At 41.9% G+C, this 17,829-nt stretch overlaps 1 protein-coding gene across 2 annotated transcripts; it reads left to right on the top strand.

Moving 5' to 3' along the window:
* The first annotated feature begins 1,566 nt into the window (after positions 1–1,566).
* On the top strand, positions 1,567–3,238 carry LOC147435159 (uncharacterized). 2 transcript variants are annotated; one of them, XM_086487903.1, is made up of 4 exons: positions 1,567–2,111; positions 2,226–2,324; positions 2,407–2,480; positions 2,573–3,238. In XM_086487903.1, exons 1-4 carry the CDS (start codon positions 2,009–2,011, stop codon positions 2,702–2,704), a joined length of 408 nt encoding a protein of 135 aa, XP_086344029.1. In that variant the 5' UTR covers positions 1,567–2,008; the 3' UTR covers positions 2,705–3,238. The 2 variants fall into 2 exon arrangements, with proteins under 2 accessions (XP_086344029.1, XP_086344028.1); XM_086487902.1 differs by having other exon boundaries at positions 1,602–2,111; positions 2,404–2,480.
* Positions 3,239–17,829: the final 14,591 nt, after the last annotated feature.

Raw genomic sequence — 17,829 nt, 5'->3', positions numbered from 1 at the left:
ACAACCTAGAAACACTTAGTCCCTCTTTGCTATGCTCATGATTACACATATAAAGTTGGAAAATGAAAATCTACATAAATTAGAGGCTATAAATGTCAATTTGTTCAAATGATTAGCAAAAGTGTACAATACGTGAGGTTATGTCCTCATAGGTTAGCTATGCTGCTAGCAGAGAGACCACTAGCTAGTTTGATATCTAGGACGATCACATAAGTCCAGAGTGCCACATAAGGGCCCGAGAGAAAAATTGGAAGCTATATACCAGTTGTGGTTGAGGCATTTTCTATATCAATATCCTACATACATGACTTGTCGTAGACTCATTTTTAGTTCTCCCAGTAATTTGCCATAAGGGAAAACTCTAGATGATGGTATGCACATATGTCATCTTAGTTTCAACTATGGAAAAAGTTTCACCCTGATAGTATGATAGCAGAGGATATACCAAACATGTACACTGATTTGTCTCAAGGGTGTAGTGTTGCCCTCTCTCTCTCTCTCTCTCTCTCTCTCTCTCTCTCTCTCTCTCTCTCTCTCTCTCTCTCTCTCTCTCTCTCTCTCTCTCGCGCGCGCGCGCACACACACACACACACACACCCATAAATACACACACATTATGGTACAATAGAAAGTGAGGGTGAGAGAGAGGTTACCTAGAATACACACACACATACACATGCATGCGCACACACACACACACACATGCACATTTTGGCACACGTTCACACACATTCTCGTACAATAGAAAGTAAGGGTGAGAGAGAGGTTACCTAGAATAGTCACTCCTCTATTAGGACTTGCAAAGAAATCAATAAAAAAATAGAGACATGGGAGCACTCATCTTTGTGTCATAAGAGTGTGTGTGTGTGTGTGTGTGTTTTCTCTCTCTCTCTCTCTCTCTCTCTCTCTCTCTCTCTCTCTCTCTCTCTCTCTCCACATATTGTCACCTATGCAAATGGATGAAGAGAACGTGGAAAAAAGAAGCAAAATAAAATGTAAAATTTGAATTTAAAACTGATGAGATCATTTTTTTTATTTTAGAGAGGAAAGAAATGGCATGATATCCACCATGTTTTGTGAGGTACATTTTGACAAGTACTAGAGAACGTTGCTTGCTCCCTTTTGATTTAGCAAAGCTATATACGGCCAATGGGAGACAAAGGGTAGGTAATGCACACATACCTAGGATATAGGTCAAGTGTTATGTCTTCATGTTGCCTTGTGAAAATTGCAAGTTGTGGGGAATGTTAGCTTGTGATATGGAATGGACCCGGGCCACTCCAAACCAACTTTCTTGTTTGCCAATTCAAGATGCCCTACTTGCCAAGGATGTTGATTTTCATAAAGTGGCAAAGAAGAATGCTAGTTTATAAGAAAAGCAGCGAAGGGTACTAACCTTTTTACATCAGTAGCTCTAGTAGGTGTGTTATAATTAGATCATAATAGAGTCTACCACAATAATCATGTACTTCATAAGGTCTGACAATGATCACTAACCTTTGAATTGAAGCACAATTGTTATGCACTGCTCACGTGAATTCTAAGCACCCGTCGAAATGTAGCAAGGATTCTCTCTCTCTCTCTCTCTCTCACACACACACACACACATTCTCATTGAGGTGCTCTGTGGAAGCAAAGCATGCACAATGAACTAGTGAGTGAACTAGGGTCACCAATTTTGGCCCCTAGCTCACCCCCTACTAGTACACCCTAGCGATTGGATGGCAGAGATCAAAGCTGCCCAGCATGCAAATGTGGGCCCTGGATCGCCTCTAGTTACGAGGGCATTGAGGGGCTCTCTCTCTCTCTCTCTCTCTCTCTCTCTCTCACATCCATCTGAGGGCATTGAGGGCCTCTGTGGAGGCAAAGCATGCACGGGTGGGCTGGAAAGTTGCAACGCTCATGCATATTGCTGTATTCCACCCACATGAGTCTACAGCTCAGCTTCTCGTAGAAGAAGGGCTTGGGACGACAAGCTTGTCAGCGGCATGCACAAGCAAAGCGAAACATGGGGGTCAAAGGTCCAGGCATTTCTTGTGAAAAGTGCCCATCCCTTCCTAAATTAATGGCCACTGGTGCTTTTAAGTGCGAGCTCATGTGCTTGCCCGCAGGTTTGTCAAGCTGCAGCTCTCTCTCTCTCTCTCTCTCTCTCTCTCTCTCTCACACACACACACACAAACACACACAAACTTCCCAGCCGTTTGTTCTTGCTATGGCCACTGCAGGCACAGCTGGTATTTACGTAGTGGTGATCATGGCGATACTTTTCATGGTGCAGACTTCCATAGCTCCCGTTGGGGACGCCAGGTCGCTTCCCGCGGCAGGTAATTAGCTCTCTCGTCATCTCATCCGACCGAAAGTTCATGTGTAATGACCGTAGCTAGCATGGAATTACGTCTGCAGCAGCACGCGAAAATGATGATCAACAAGCGCTGCAGGAGAAGGCTGGTGCAGCAGCACACGCTCAATATTTGGAACAAGTAAGAAAATTCTGATTAGCGATAATGGCTCTGCTTAGTGATGATTAGTGCAGCCGTTAAAAGTCGACTGCTAAGTTATTTTTAACGTGCAGGCAAGCGACAGCCCCTTGCAGAGAGTTTTGTGGATATCTGTGGATTACGCTGAGCCCAAGCCCAACAAGAGCCACGTCGCCAAAGGAAGCACCACGCCCATCCTGCAGCCTGTCGATCGTGTCCCACATTAATTCCTTCTCTTATGCACCAACCGTTAGGACGTGCTCTACTCAGAACATAAAGAGCCCACCACAATTTTTATGACATTTGCCACTCTCTACTCAAGTGATGCTATTAGCTCCACTAGCTCCCCACCCCTAATGACCAATGGGCCGGTGCATTGGAAAATAAAAGTCCCAGTATTCTATCTACTCCTCCACCCTTTTGGCCATTTTATTATATAGTACGGCCTTCGGAGGCCTCTCTCTCTCCCCCTCTCTCCCTCTTTATCGCGTGCAAAGGGGTTTTTTTTAGTTTTGAACATTAGCCTTCAGTTCGCAGATTGTGACACGTGTAAAGAACTCCCCCTTCCGCCATATTATGTTAGTAGATTGGGTTTCCTACTTTAAGGCCTTATGCTGTATTCCAACATTATAGTATACCCCCTCAATATTATATTATTCTATATATACCCCTCACTAAGTTTTCATCAGTATGCTAACAAATCTAGAGTCATATGTATAAAAAACAATCGTTCACAGAATTTACTTTTATTTTTCTGTGTCCCCAAAGAACTTTCTTCAAAACCAAAGTTTTTTGGAGTGATGTCTTTACCCTACATAACCTAGCCTAGAGTGAAGTAGGTTTGTTACTGCTTTTGTCACGTTTAGTCATTTTATTGCGCATAGTGAGCTCATGGAAAAGTCTCTAGGCAGCTTTATGCATGCACCATATACTCTCTTTTGAATAAACTATTTTTTAAAACTATATGAGTGTGTACACATGTGCACATGACAGGCCACATTCGTGCATACAAATTGCGACTCTACATTGTGCTAGGGCACTCTTATGATTCTTATGGTGGCTACTTGTGGTTTAAAGCATTTTGGTGTTGGACATCTTGCATTTGAGACACCTTAAGTGACTCTTTCTTTCAACAATTTCGCTACCTGTCAACTATATTTGGATACCTACCATCTATACCTGAAAATGGTCTCTATTCAAGCCCATGCTAGTACATGTTTTCTCCAAAAATGCTTATTACAAGTGGCCAAAAGAGCCACATTATAATACTAGGATCCCACTTCACAGGTGATTTACATTCATGCCCGTTGCCCACAATGTGAACACCCTCAGCACTGAGTAACACCAGACAATAGATGCACTGAGTAACACCAGACAATAGATGAGAGAGAGAGAGAGAGAGAGAGAGAGAGGGGGGGGGGGGGGCATTAGGAGATTTCGGAGGTCTTTTGGAGGGCCTTTTGGAAGAGAGAGGAAAATAAGCTCCACCAATGAGAGAAGAGCCTACGTTACGTAGAAAAATAGATTGATATTAACAAAAATATAAAAGGTGTCGCTCTCCTCATTTAATAATCTAGTGGTCTTTGAAGACGATCACTCTCTTTCATTTAATGCGAGCACCTTTTTCAGAAGGTAGATGCGGTGCATTTGATACGGCTTACGTCATCACTAGAATTCAAAAAGTTCCAAAACTATCAAGTGGTGGAAGATTTTGAAACTTTTGATACTGTCAATGCGTCCAGAACGCCCAAATATCCTAGAAATGAATGTCCTTGCCTAGCTTCGACATCCAAAGAGGCAAAGAATGTCAAAAACCCCTAAAAGAACATTTTACTAACGGCGCGCGAGGGGGCATTCCAAAATTTTGGAATGCCTCATCGCGCGTCGTTAGTAAAAAGCCCCTTTTTTCCTCTTTTAGAGAGCTTTTTGAGAGGAAAATGTCAAAAAATCTCTAAAAAGGCCTCCATCTATCACATAGGTTTTTTCTTCATCATCTTAGCACGCACACCCATTGTTACAATTCTACAAAGTGCATTTTGATCACACACACACACACAGACAAATATAACATACACACAAACAGACAAAGACACAAATATAACACACACACACACTCACAAACACACAGACACACAAATATAACACACACACACACAGACACACACACTCACAAACACACAGACACACAAATAGAAAACACACACACACACACACACACACAAAAACACAAAGAGCCTCTCTCTCTCTCTCTCTCTCTCTCTCTATATATATATATATATATATATACATATATATATATATATATATATATACTATAGGCGCGCGTAGAGAGGCACAACCGGTATGCATGTCTCTATGTGCGCCTTTAGTACTGTGCATCCACCAGTGTATGTGTGTATGTGTGAGTGTTATAGAGAGAGGAAGTAAGGCGGGGGAAAGAGAGAGAGAGAGAGAAAGAGAGAGAGAGAGTCTTTCTGTTACCTTATACTAACGGCGCGAGGAGGTGTTTTTTGAGGTCAAAACATGCTCCACGTGCGCCGTTAGTAATGGGAGTTTCTCACTCTCTCTCTCTTTAAATATGCTAAGCTATAGAAAGGAGAGAGAGAGAGAGAGAGAGAGAGAGAGAGAGAGAGAGAGAGAGAGAGAGCATGGTGCAAAAGTGCAATAGAGAAACATAGGTAGGCTTTCTTGAAAGATAATTGCCCAAAAATCACTAAAAGGAGCTTTGTACTAACGGCGCACAGAGGGGCATTTTAGCATTTTAGAATGCCTCCTCGCGCGCCTTAAGTAAAAAGCCCATTTTTTGGGGTTTTTTGACATTTTTTGCCTCTCCGGATGTCGGAATGAGACAAGTAGACATTCATTTTTAGGGTATTTTGGTGTTCCGGACGCATTGGTGGTGTCAAAAACCTCAAAATATATCACTATTTGACAGTTTGTGACTTTTCAACTTTCAGTGATGACGTAAGCTGCCTTGAATACGCCGCACCTGCCTCCTGAAAAAGACGCTCACATTAAATAAAAAAGTGACCGTTTTCAAGGACGATTGGGAATATAAATCTACTTTTTAAAGTGTCTGGTTGTCCTTTTGGACGTAGTCACAAGGTGCAAGTGCATTTTAAAAAAAGTTTCTAGAGAGAGAAATACAATTTCTTACAAGGCCCTCCAAATGACCTCCGAAATTTTCTAAGGGGGGGGGGGGGGGGGGGGGGGAGATCTACGATCGAAAGGTTCATGCGCAAAAGCGAGAGCAATCCCAACTACAGAGGTTGTGACCATTGTGAGACCAGACGGAGTCTAGAACCTGTCTCTCCACCCAACCTCTACCCCTAATATAGGCAACACCATAGCTTCGATCAGACTGGCCCTTGGCCTAACAGATGTCATGTCAAAACTAGAACCCAACAAAAATTGAATCCCAAAAACTCGGGCAACATATGTTGGTTAACAATATAAGACTATAAACACGAGTAAGTGTACATGATGTGCACGTAGGTGAGGTTGTTAGCCCACATGATTCAAAACATGGGCCGTCAGGATGTGGGTTCAAAACTCGGCTCACATAGGGTGGGAGAGCTTTCATATAACCTTGTTTCTTGCGTTGCTCGAGTTTACTCTGCCTCGAGATTTCGCACGCTCGTCCTGCCATTGATCTTCTCATCATCCCTCATTTAATATCAGGTGTTGCTTAGTATCGACAATGTTCACATCCACTTCATTTTGTAGGACAAAAGAGAGTTAGCTAATAGATTCCATGATTCGTGTTTAAAATTTCATTATATAAAATTGTACCAACCATAGAAAAAGAAAATCTTTCAACAAGTAACTTTCTTTTTTCAATTCCATATACCATTGAACAACTCTTTGTTACCATATACATGTGGTAGTGATGTGTGTGAACACACTAGGACCGCCGGGGCATTTTTTCCCTCTTTAGGAGGTTTTTTCCCCCGTGCATTGTATATACGCCCATCACTCTAGGGCTATCTATCTTTCCATTGCACACTAAGGAATACACTCTCTATTGTGTGCCTTGAGCTTTCTTCGTCTTCTCCAAGCTGTGTGTGTTTCTCTGCAACCCTAATTCCAACAATTGGTATCAGAGCAGGTCACGTCCTCCCGGGCTTAGTCGCCAGCTGCTCCAGCACACGCCTGCTCACTTTCTCCGATTTCAGTGAGCTTTGGCAAGCGTTCGCAGGTCGACAAATATTTTGGGCGAGCTCGAAGAGCTCGGTCTGCTCAGAATTTTGATTTGGCCTCATTTCGGCCTCCGTTTTCACTACGGGCAGTACTACACAGGCTATTTCGTCATTTTGTGCAGATTTTTTGTCAGTGCCGTTTTCTGCATAACAGGTGCCTTATAGTCTTCTACGGTTTGTGCTATATAGCACAAGTTGTTCCCGCTCCATTTCTCCTATTTTCGGGCAGTTTTCACATCAGGTGCAGCATTTACCATGGCTGACAACAACAACACAGATGTGTTCAAGATGTTTGCTGCTGAGGACAGGTTGGATGGGGACAACTACCCTATGTGGGCTTATATGATGCAACACGTTCTTGTGTCAAAAGGTGTCTGGAACATTGTGCAGGGCATTGATGTACGTCCTGGTTCTGAAGATGTAGGCGATATTGAGGATGTTGCAGGTCTTGCTGCAAGGATTGTAGCTGTTAGAGTTGTTTTGCCTACAGCAGAACAAGCTCGTTGGGATGTTAAGGATGCGCAGGCTCATGCATTGATTGCGTTGTCTATGAAGCGCACCATTATTCCTCACATCCGTTCAGCAAAATCTGCAAAACAGGCTTGGGATATTCTAGCAGGTCTTTATGCAAGCCGCAATGAGGCTAAAATTGCTTTGCTGCGTAAAGAACTAGAGTCGAAGATTATGCATGAGGAGGATGATATGGACACTTTCCTTGCTAGTGTCAAGGATATCAATGAGCAACTCATTTCTGCAGGTGAAGTCATTTCTGACAGTTCCCTTGTGCAGACTGTTCTTGATGCCTTACCAGATTCCTACCAGACTTTTGCTAGTACTTGGAGACTGATGACCCAAGGAAATCCTGAAGTTGTCAAGTTTGATGCATTATGCACATTGCTGTTGCAAGAGTCACTTTCTAGAAAAAACAGGACTAGGCAGCGTGCAGTTGAACAGGCTTTTATTGCTTCTCAAAGAAAGGGTGGTAACAGTAATGCAGCCACTTCTTATGGTTCTGCTGCGAGTGGCAAAAATTCTGTTCCTAATGCTTCTGCTGGCAGCACTTCGTCTGGAAATTCTGGTGATAAGGGCAAAAAGAAGATGCGTTGCCATTATTGTAAAGCCAATGATCACTTGATCAAGTCGTGTCCTAAGTTGAAGGCCAAAGAGGCTAAGAAGAAAGAGGGTGGTTCCACTGCAAATGCTGGTTCCACTACAAATGCAGCCATTGTTGAGTCTTCTGTGAAAGGAGATTTTGATGCTGATGTTGATGCAGAATGGGCTTTTAGCGCAGAGTGCACTTACAATCCTGCTGTCCATGATGCATGCTTGTCAGTTGCTGCAGATTCACATGTGTGGTATTTCGACAGTGGTGCTACAAAGCACATTACCTCACATCGTGAATTGTTTACCTCTCTCGAGTCTGTCCCTCATGGGAATTCAGTCACTTGTGCCAACAACGCCTCTTATCCAGTTCAGGGAGTTGGAAAGATTGTGCTCACTGCTGCTAATGGCAGTTCCTTCACACTTGTTGATGCACTTTATGTACCTGGGATCAAGAAGAATCTATTGTCTGTATCCGCACTTGCTAGACTTGGACTTGTAGTCAAATTTGTGGATGACAGATGTACAGTTCATGATCTCAGTTTTGGTGATGAAATTGTTGCATCTGGGCTTTTGTGCCGTGGGCTGTATAAGCTCACTTTGTATGACAAGTGTGGACAAAATTTTGCAAATGCTGTTGCAGATTCAAGGGCTATTTCAGATGCAAAACTTTGGCATGCACGTTTTGGTCATCTGAATTTTGCCAGTTTGCTGCGTTTGCAGAAATCTGATATGGTTGCTTCTTTGCCGCCTCTTGAAGCACCTATCAAACATGTTTGTGAAGGCTGTATTCTGGGTAAAATGCAGCGTTCTAAGTTTCCAAAGGATGGTTCAGTTAGGGCCACATGCAGGTTGCAGCTTGTGCATAGTGATGTTTGTGGGCCCATGCAAACTCCGTCCTTGGGCAATTACCTGTACTTCGTGACTTTCATTGATGATTACTCCAGGCATGCATGGGTATTTCCGCTTAAAGCAAAGTCCGAAGTTTTTATGTGCTTCAAACAATTTTTGGCTATGGCTGAAAATGTCTCAAAATGTACTATGGGCACCCTCCGTTCCGATCGAGGGGGGGAGTATATGTCTCATGAATTTAATGCATTTCTGGCTAGTCGTGGGATAAAACACCAATGTACAGTGCCTTATACACCTCAGCAAAATGGTGTTGCTGAGAGGAAAAACAGGTCACTAACGGAAATGGCACGATGTATGGTCAAAAGTCAAGCTTTACCGCATTCTTTTTGGCTTGAGGCCATCATGTGTGCCACTTATGTACTTAACAGGTGTCCTACGAAAGCTTTGCAGTCTATTACTCCATATGAAGCATGGCATGATAGAAAACCTTCTATTGAGCACATGCGTGTTTTTGGCTGTTTGGCATATGCTTTGGTGCCACAAGTGCAGCGCAGAAAATTGGATGATAAGGCTGTCAAATGTATTTTTGTTGGTTATAGTGCTGAAAGCAAAGGTTACAGGTTGTATCACCCGCAAACAAAACGTATTTTGGTTTCACGGGATGTAGTGTTTGTGGAAGATTCTGTTCAACCCTTGCTGTCATGTACTAGAGACAGTAATGTAAGCTCACAGGACATTTATGACACTTTGTTGCCTCTTTTCAGTGGTGGAAATACGAATGTAAGTTCCAATGAGGCAAATGTACAGCCTATGGGGGTTTCTGAAAATGTTTTAGAACAGCCTATTACTGATGCAGATGTACATGATGTACTTGATGAGGAAAGGGCTGAAAATGAGCAGGCTAGAGGTATGCCAAAATGGCTGGTGCACACTTTGCGTGACAGTAAATTGGATGCACCTTTATCTAGTCGTACTCGTTCAGGCTCTCGCCATGCATCTTATGCATCAGATTGTTATGCTCTGGCTGTGTCTAGTTTACATGATGTTGAGGAGCCTCTGTCTTTTGATGAAGCACAGAATTCAGAAAATTGGATTGCTGCCATGAAATCAGAATATGATGCACTTATAGAGAATGACACATGGACTTTATGTGAATTGCCTCCTGGCAAAAAGGCCATTGGTACGAAGTGGGTTTACAAGTTGAAACGCAAGCCGGATGGTGAGATCGATCGCCATAAGGCTCGACTTGTTGCAAAGGGTTATGCACAACAAAAAGGCATAGATTATGAAGAGACTTTTGCTCCCACTTGTCGTATGACTACTGTGCGTTTTCTATGTGCATTGGCAGCTCATTTTGGTTGGGATGTACATCAATCAGACATTGTTACTGCTTTCTTGAATGGTGACATATTTGAGGAAGTTTATGTAACGCAGCCTCGCGGTTTTGTCATAAAAGGACAAGAGGACAAAGTGTGCAAATGTAAGAAGGCTTTGTATGGGTTGAAGCAATCTCCTCGTGCTTGGTATGAGAAAGCTGACACTCATTTGGTTAAACGAGGCTTTCGTAACAGTCCAACAGAAAGCACATTGTATGTAAAGCGTGAGGATGATGTATTTCTCATTGTGGTTCTTTATGTTGATGATTTGCTGATCACTGGACCAAATGAGAGACATATTGCTGAATTTAAGGCTGATTTGAATGCTACTTTCAAGATGAAAGATTTGGGGCTGTTGCATCATTACTTGGGTATACAATTTAAGCAGTGTGATGGTGGTATTGCCTTGTGTCAGAAAAGTTACATAGAGACATTGCTATGTAAGTTTGGACTTGAGGATTGCAAACCTATTGCCACTCCCATGGAAACAGGTTTGAAGTTGAGTCTACATGATGCTGGCGATCCTGCTGATGTCACTCTTTACCAAACTGCTGTTGGCTGCCTCATTTATGTATGCAACACGAGGCCAGATATTCAGTTTGCAGTCTCGCAGGTCAGCAGATTTATGCATAGCCCAGGGTCTAAGCATTGGCAGGCTGTCAAGAGGATTTTCCGCTACCTTAGTGGCACTTTACATCTTGGCTTGTTTTATCCCAAGGGGGGATCATTGCCGCCAGACTTACATGCTTTTTCGGACTCAGATTGGGCTGGTTGTTTTGACACGCGAGTGTCCACAAGTGGTTTTTGTTTCATGCTTGGCAGTTCATGTATATCATGGTTGAGCAAGAAGCAACCTACTGTGGCCACTTCGAGTTGTGAGGCTGAGTACAGGGCAGTCTTCACAGCTACGGTTGAGTGTGTATGGCTCAGACGCCTTATGGCTGACTTGGGTGTTGGACAGGACACTGCCAACACTATCTACACTGACAGTCAGAGCGCATTGGCAGTTGCGAGGAACCCAGTTTTTCATGCTCGCACAAAGCACATTGAGGTGCATTACCACTATGTCAGGGAGAGGCTCTCAGCAGGAGAGATCAGCTTGGCTTATGTGCCAACACAGGACAACCTTGCAGATCTTTTCACAAAGGCATTGTCTCGTGAGAAGCTTGAAGCTTTCCGCAAAGCTTTGGGCTTACTCCCCTTTGTGGACTGATCCTGTCCTCAGGGCATGGCACTTCCCTTTACTCATGTGCCAGCTCTCGTTCACCGCATCACTCCAGGGGGGATTTGTTACCATATACATGTGGTAGTGATGTGTGTGAACACACTAGGACCGCCGGGGCATTTTTTCCCTCTTTAGGAGGTTTTTTCCCCCGTGCATTGTATATACGCCCATCACTCTAGGGCTATCTATCTTTCCATTGCACACTAAGGAATACACTCTCTATTGTGTGCCTTGAGCTTCCTTCGTCTTCTCCAAGCTGTGTGTGTTTCTCTGCAACCCTAATTCCAACACTCTTGCTTAGTAGAATCTAATATTCCTCCCGCCTTCAAGAACTTTCGAGACCTTTTTAAAAAATCTTATTACACATTTTTTTATAGGAATAATGATGATATGCACTTAAAAGGCCTTTTAGAGACGCCAAAAATCTCTCAAAGTTCCTTTTTTTGCAATCAAGTGGAACCTTGAGAGCAATTATTGACACCCTCGTTGCGGAATCCTTGTAAAAATATGCCGATGTTGAATGCCAACATGCCAATTTAGAGTATATGGATTCTGTCATGCCTAGGGTAGGATCGGGTAGGCCAAAGGCCAGGACAAACATGTGATCAAGGGGTACTATACTGAATTCTTAGAAGAAAAACATAGTCTCTGTATAATAGGGTGCACTCTAGTAAACATTCAATCAAACCTAAATAGAAAAAGTTCAATCAAACTCTTTCACATAAAGAACATAGAGAAATAGTTCTTGAGATAAACATTCAATCAAACTTAAATAGAAAATGAACTTTATTTTAAGGTATGATCAAAACATTTAATTCACTAGAAGAAAAACATAGTCTCCGTATAATAGGGTGCACTCTTTTTAGAATAAGATGCACTCAAGTAGTACATTGAAGTCTCCTTAGAATAGGATGCACTCCAGTAATACATTTGAGTCCCTTAACATAGGGTACACTCATTGAAGCATTCATCACATTGACAGATTTGTTTTTAGAGAATAACTTGTATTTTTATAGTAAAATTATTACAAATCTTGGCAGCAAAACATTAGAGAGAATATTACAAGAGACATCTTGTGTGCCATAAAAGAGAACATTGTTAGTCATTGTTTCAATGCTTTTGTCTTGGCAAGTACACAATGAGTACATAATTTGTCTAGGATCATCGTGTTGGTTTACAAATGTGCTATATGTATAATATCTCTTGTTTCACGTGTACAACCATCCTAACAACCATGGAATCATTATTCCTTGTAAGAAAGTTTAAAGTTGCTCAGAAGTCTGCCTCCACATCTTTGGAAAAATGACATATGTCCCTGGCATGTTCCACACCATTCTATACAAAGTGTCGTCAAAATATCAAGGTATTATCTCCATCCAAATCTTCAAATATCTTCCAAATATAGCTCAAATTTATATGATAAACTCTTTTGAACCCTAGCAAAATGTTCAGATTCTCGCAATTCGTGTTGCTCATAAACATTTTGAACTTGGTATACTGCACAGGAAAACATTTTTGCATGATGTGTTGTGATCTTGCTAAGTTATAGCAACTCCAAATCCATATCTCAAAGTATTGACAACAAAAATTAAAAAAAAATCTCTGCATCTGGTTGCACCAAATAATAGACTTCATCTTTATCCTCCACAAGTTGCATGTGTTGAGCCAAGATGGCATAGGCTCTCCATGTTTCATCTCAATTGTTCTAAGAATCCCTCTAAATCGAGGATGAGTACTCTTTTGGTGTCCTTGATAAGAAGCGGTAGATGATGAAGTGGTGGTTGATTCCTTGAAAAAGGTTTTGGATAAGGTTGAATGGATGATTCATTAATTTTCTTCAAATCATGCAAGCATAAAGCCAGTACATTTTCCTGTAATAATTTTGAGATAAAAATTCAAAACAATATATGTGAGTCCTACATTTCCATTTTATGTTAATTATAGACACCCAAATCTATCTACAACACCTATCACTAGAAAAAAACTTCATGATTGATAATATGACTCTCTCTAATATCAACCATCTCATTATTGAGAAAATTGATACTTTTTGTTAATCAAGATCCACTACATACCAAAGTTCTTAGAGTAAAGATCATGGAGTTGACTAAATATAATTCAAATAAGAATTCTAAGCCACCCAATTGTCAAGGTCAACAATTCTTTGAAGGTAGGCATGAGGGTGCATAGAGGATACATTACATGGTTCTACTCTAGTGGACGTGGATATTCAGGTTTCAATGTCCACCACTTGTTTAGATTAAGATCCATTGAAACATAAAGAGAATCAATAATAACCACCTATCCATGTCACTGTGAGTGGGTAAATAAAGAGTCCATATTGGCTAGTATAACATGAGGATTTTGGTTTGAGGGTCCCAATGTGTACTTGATTGTAACATTGAGAGAAGCAAGCCCACTACCACTTGACCAAGATAGCATAGCATAGAGAAATGGTGGACCTTCAAAACAAACCCCCACAATACAACATGTCATAGGTTGAGGATGTGGAGGGTCTTACTTCTTTATACTTTTCTGTTTAAACTAGCTTGGACAAGTGGTGGACCTTCAAAACAAACCCCTAGAATACAACATGTCATAGGTTGAAGAAGTGGAGAGGCTTACTTATTTATACCTTTTTGTTTAGATTAGCTTGAACAAGTGGTGGACCTTGTACCAATACCCCATTCTTTGCTTGGACAAATGATATCCCTCAAGGAGGTCACTTCCAAGAATATGTGTGAATATGGTCACTTCCAAGAATAAGTGAAATAGAGGGAAATATAAAATTATCAAAAGTTATAGAAAATTATTTACATAAGGATATATTTTATCCAAATTTCGGAAAAAAATGTGGAATAGGGTAGGTTTATTTACATTCCAAATCCAGGGATTTGGGGTTTTTCAAAGGGTGCATTGAGCAAACGTGATGTAGTAATTTTATATATAGTTAACACCTTGAGTGAAAAACTTAATTCCTTGTATGTTTCAATGGAAGCTAGTATTAAGAAGTATTGTAACTTGTTCTCTCCATGCTTCATTAAAACCTAACTTAGACAAGTGGTGAATCTTGTATCGATTCCCCACAACCTTGAAACCAACTCCCGAGTCCAAGCTAAGCATGGAGAATTGATACAAGGACCATCAATTGTCCAAGCTAAGGGCTATTGAAGCATAGAGAACCACAAGGTCCACAATCTAAGCTAAGCATGGAAAATTGATACTAGGTCCACATATCCAACCTATGATAAGTCTAAGCTAAGATCCACTGAGACATAGAGAGCCACAAGCTCCACAAACTAAGCTCTGAATTGATTCTAGGTTCACCAACTGTCCAAGAAAAAATCCATTGAAGCATATACATCCACAAATTTGTAGCTTAAGCTAAGCATGGATAATTAATGTAAGATCCACTTGTCTAAGATAAGATCCAGTGAATCATAGATAGCCAAGGTCTATAGACTAAGTTAGTTATGAAGAATTGATACAAGGTCCACCACTTGTCCAAGATATTCTCCATTGAAGCATAGAGAGCCACAAGGTCCACCACTTGTCCAAGCTAAGCTCCATTGAAGGATAGAGAGTCACAAGGTCTACCACTTGTCCAAGATATGCTCCATTTTCTCCATTGAAGTATAGAGAGAAATCAGGTCTAAAGTATAAGCTACGCACAAAAGCTTTATGCAAGTTCCATCACTTTTCCAAGATAATCTCCATTTAATCATAGAGAGCCACAAAGTCCGCAATCTAAGGTAGCCATGGAGAGTCCCCAAGATAAGTTCCATTGGAACATAGAGAGCCACAAGGTCCATAGTCTAAGCTAGGCATGGAGAATCAATGCAAGGTCCACCACTTGTTCAAGCTAAGCTCCACTCAAGCATAGAGAGTCGAAATATGCACCACTTATCCAAGTTAAGCTCCATTGAAGCATAGTTAGCTAGAAGGTTAACATTTTAGGAGGCTAGGCATGGAGAATTGATGCAAGGTCCACCACTTGTCCAAGCTGATTGTTAAGAAATAAGACGTAGCTAAATAGATTTTTGAGTAGATTACTTAATGGAGAGAGATAGATTTCACACACAAGAGATTATAGAGTAGATAGAGAGAGAGAGTACACACGATATACGTGGTTCACCCAATGTGGGCTACGTCCACGGGAAAGCAGCCACTCAATGGCTTTAGCACTTCAAAAGAAGAAGTAGTTTACAAAGGGGTTAAACCCTTGATAGAGCTCCCGCCTTGCTTCACTCTCACCACCTCACACTCACCTTGTTGCATCAACTTCACACTATGAAATGTGTGTAGAAATGGCCTTCTTTTATAGGCCAAAAGGGTTGCCCTCTCTTATGAGAGGCAACCATGTGTAGCCGCCCTTGTGTGAATAAGTCCAAATCGGACCCTCCAACCGCCCATGTGTGGCCGCCCTTGAGAAGACAAGTCCGCTTTTGAATTCGGCCACCGGCCATTGACTTTCGACCACCGGCCACCGGCCATTGACTTCCGACCACCGGCCATCGGCCATTGACTTTCGACCACCGGCCACCGGCCATTGACTTCCGACCACCGGCCATCGGCCATTGACTACCGGCCACCGGCCAACTGACCGGTTGTTTTCCGACCACTTTTCGGCCGCCATCCGGCCATAATATTCCGGCGAAAAGGAATATTCCGATGCCTGGTTCTTGTCCGTGAAAATTTTGGTTTCCAGTGAGTGATTTTCCTTCACGCACGGTGGCTTCTCCTCATAATGGGGGCCTTACAAATGTGCGCTTTTACCACAGAAAATTACAAGGGTAAATCAGGCTCCATACTTAACAATCTTCCACTTGGAGACTGATCTCCATACCAAACCTGTGACTGCTTTTCATTCTGGCTTCTTATCCTTGAATGCCAATTGAAGATGAGAAAAAGCTCAACTTCTCCTTGTAAACATGTCTGCAGGATTTTCACTTGTATGCACCTTTGCTAGCTTTAGATGTCCCTCTTCCAAAAGAGTGCGTATGAAGTGATATCTCACCTCAATGTGCTTTGTCCTTGAATGAAAGGCTGAGTTCTTCGTAAGATGGATAGCGCTTTGGCTATCACTGTACAAGACACAATTGTCTTGTTTGAATCCAAGCTCTTCTAAGACTCTGTGAAGCCACAGAATTTCTTTGCTTGCCTCTGTCATTGCTACATACTCTGCTTCCGTGGTAGAAAGTGAAACCACTTTCTGCAGCTTTGAAGCCCAGCTTACTGCTGTGCCTCCAACCGTGAACACATAGCCAGTAGTGCTCCTTTGAGTATCTTTGTCACCTGCCATATCTGCATTCAGCATACCCTTCTAGAAAAATATCAGTTCCTCCAAAATACAAAGAATTTGTTGTTGTCCCTTTTAGATACCTAAGTATCCACTTCACAGCTTGCCAATGCTCTTTACCTGGGTTGTCCATGAACCTACTCACAACTCCCACTGCATGTGCAATGTCTGGCCTTGTCCAGACCATAGCATACATTAGAGAACCTACCGCTACAGCATATGGAACTTTAGACATATAGGCTATCTCCTCTTGTGTCTTTGGACACATATCCTTCGTTAGTTTAAAATGACCAGCCAAAGGTGTAGAAACTGGTTTTGCATTTTGCATTGCAAACCTTTCTAGTACCTTCTTGATGTGATCTTCTTGAGATAGCTTTATTATCTTCTTCGTCTTGTCCCTTGATATTTTCATACCAAGTATCCTCTTTGCAGCACCTACATCTTTCATTGAAAAAGATTTAGACAGCTCCTCTTTTAGGTCTTTGATGTCCTGCATGTTAGTACTTGCAATCAGCATGTCATCAACATACAACATGAGGATGATGAATTTCCCATCTCCCAAATTCTTTGTGTAGACGCAGTGATCCGAGTTGCATCTTTTGAATCCATGATCCAACATCCATCGATCAAACTTCAAGTACCATTGTCTAGATGCTTGCTTTAAACCATACAAGCTCTTGTTTAATCTGCAAACCATTTTCTCCTTACCTTTTACTTCATACCCCTTTGGTTGAAGCATGTAGATTTCCTCCTCTAAGTCACCGTGAGGGAATGCCATATTTACATCCATTTGCTCGAGATTTAGATCATGAGCAGCCACAAGGCTTAAGACAAGCCTAATTGAGTTCATTTTTACAACAGGAGAAAATATTTCATTGAAGTCAATACCTTTCTTTTGAGAAAAACCTTTTACCACAAGCCTAGACTTGTACCTTTTCTTCCCACCTTCTTCGTCCTTCAGCTTGTACACCCATTTGTTTTGAAGTGCCCGCTTACCTTTAGGCAACTTAACCAACTCCCATGTTTGGTTGCGATGTAGTGAGTCCATCTCCACTTGCATGCTCTTCATCCATTCTTCTTTGGTTTCATGTTGCATAGCTTCTTCGTATGATTCCGGCTCTCCAGAATCTGAGATCAAGAGATGGTTGAAGGAAGGAACAAACCTTTCTGGAGGTCTACTTGCTCTTGTAGATCTTCGGGGAATAGGTTGAGGCTCCTCATTTGGTTGACGTTGTTTCACATTGTCACCGTTTGCAGTCCTTGAGTCTTCACCGTCCTCAAGCTCCATGTACTCATCACC

The sequence above is a fragment of the Adiantum capillus-veneris genome, chromosome 18 (genome assembly GCF_014529385.1).
Source record: "Adiantum capillus-veneris isolate H3 chromosome 18, ASM1452938v2, whole genome shotgun sequence".
NCBI lineage: Eukaryota > Viridiplantae > Streptophyta > Polypodiopsida > Polypodiales > Pteridaceae > Adiantum > Adiantum capillus-veneris.
This window is presented reverse-complemented; position numbering and strand designations above follow the sequence as displayed.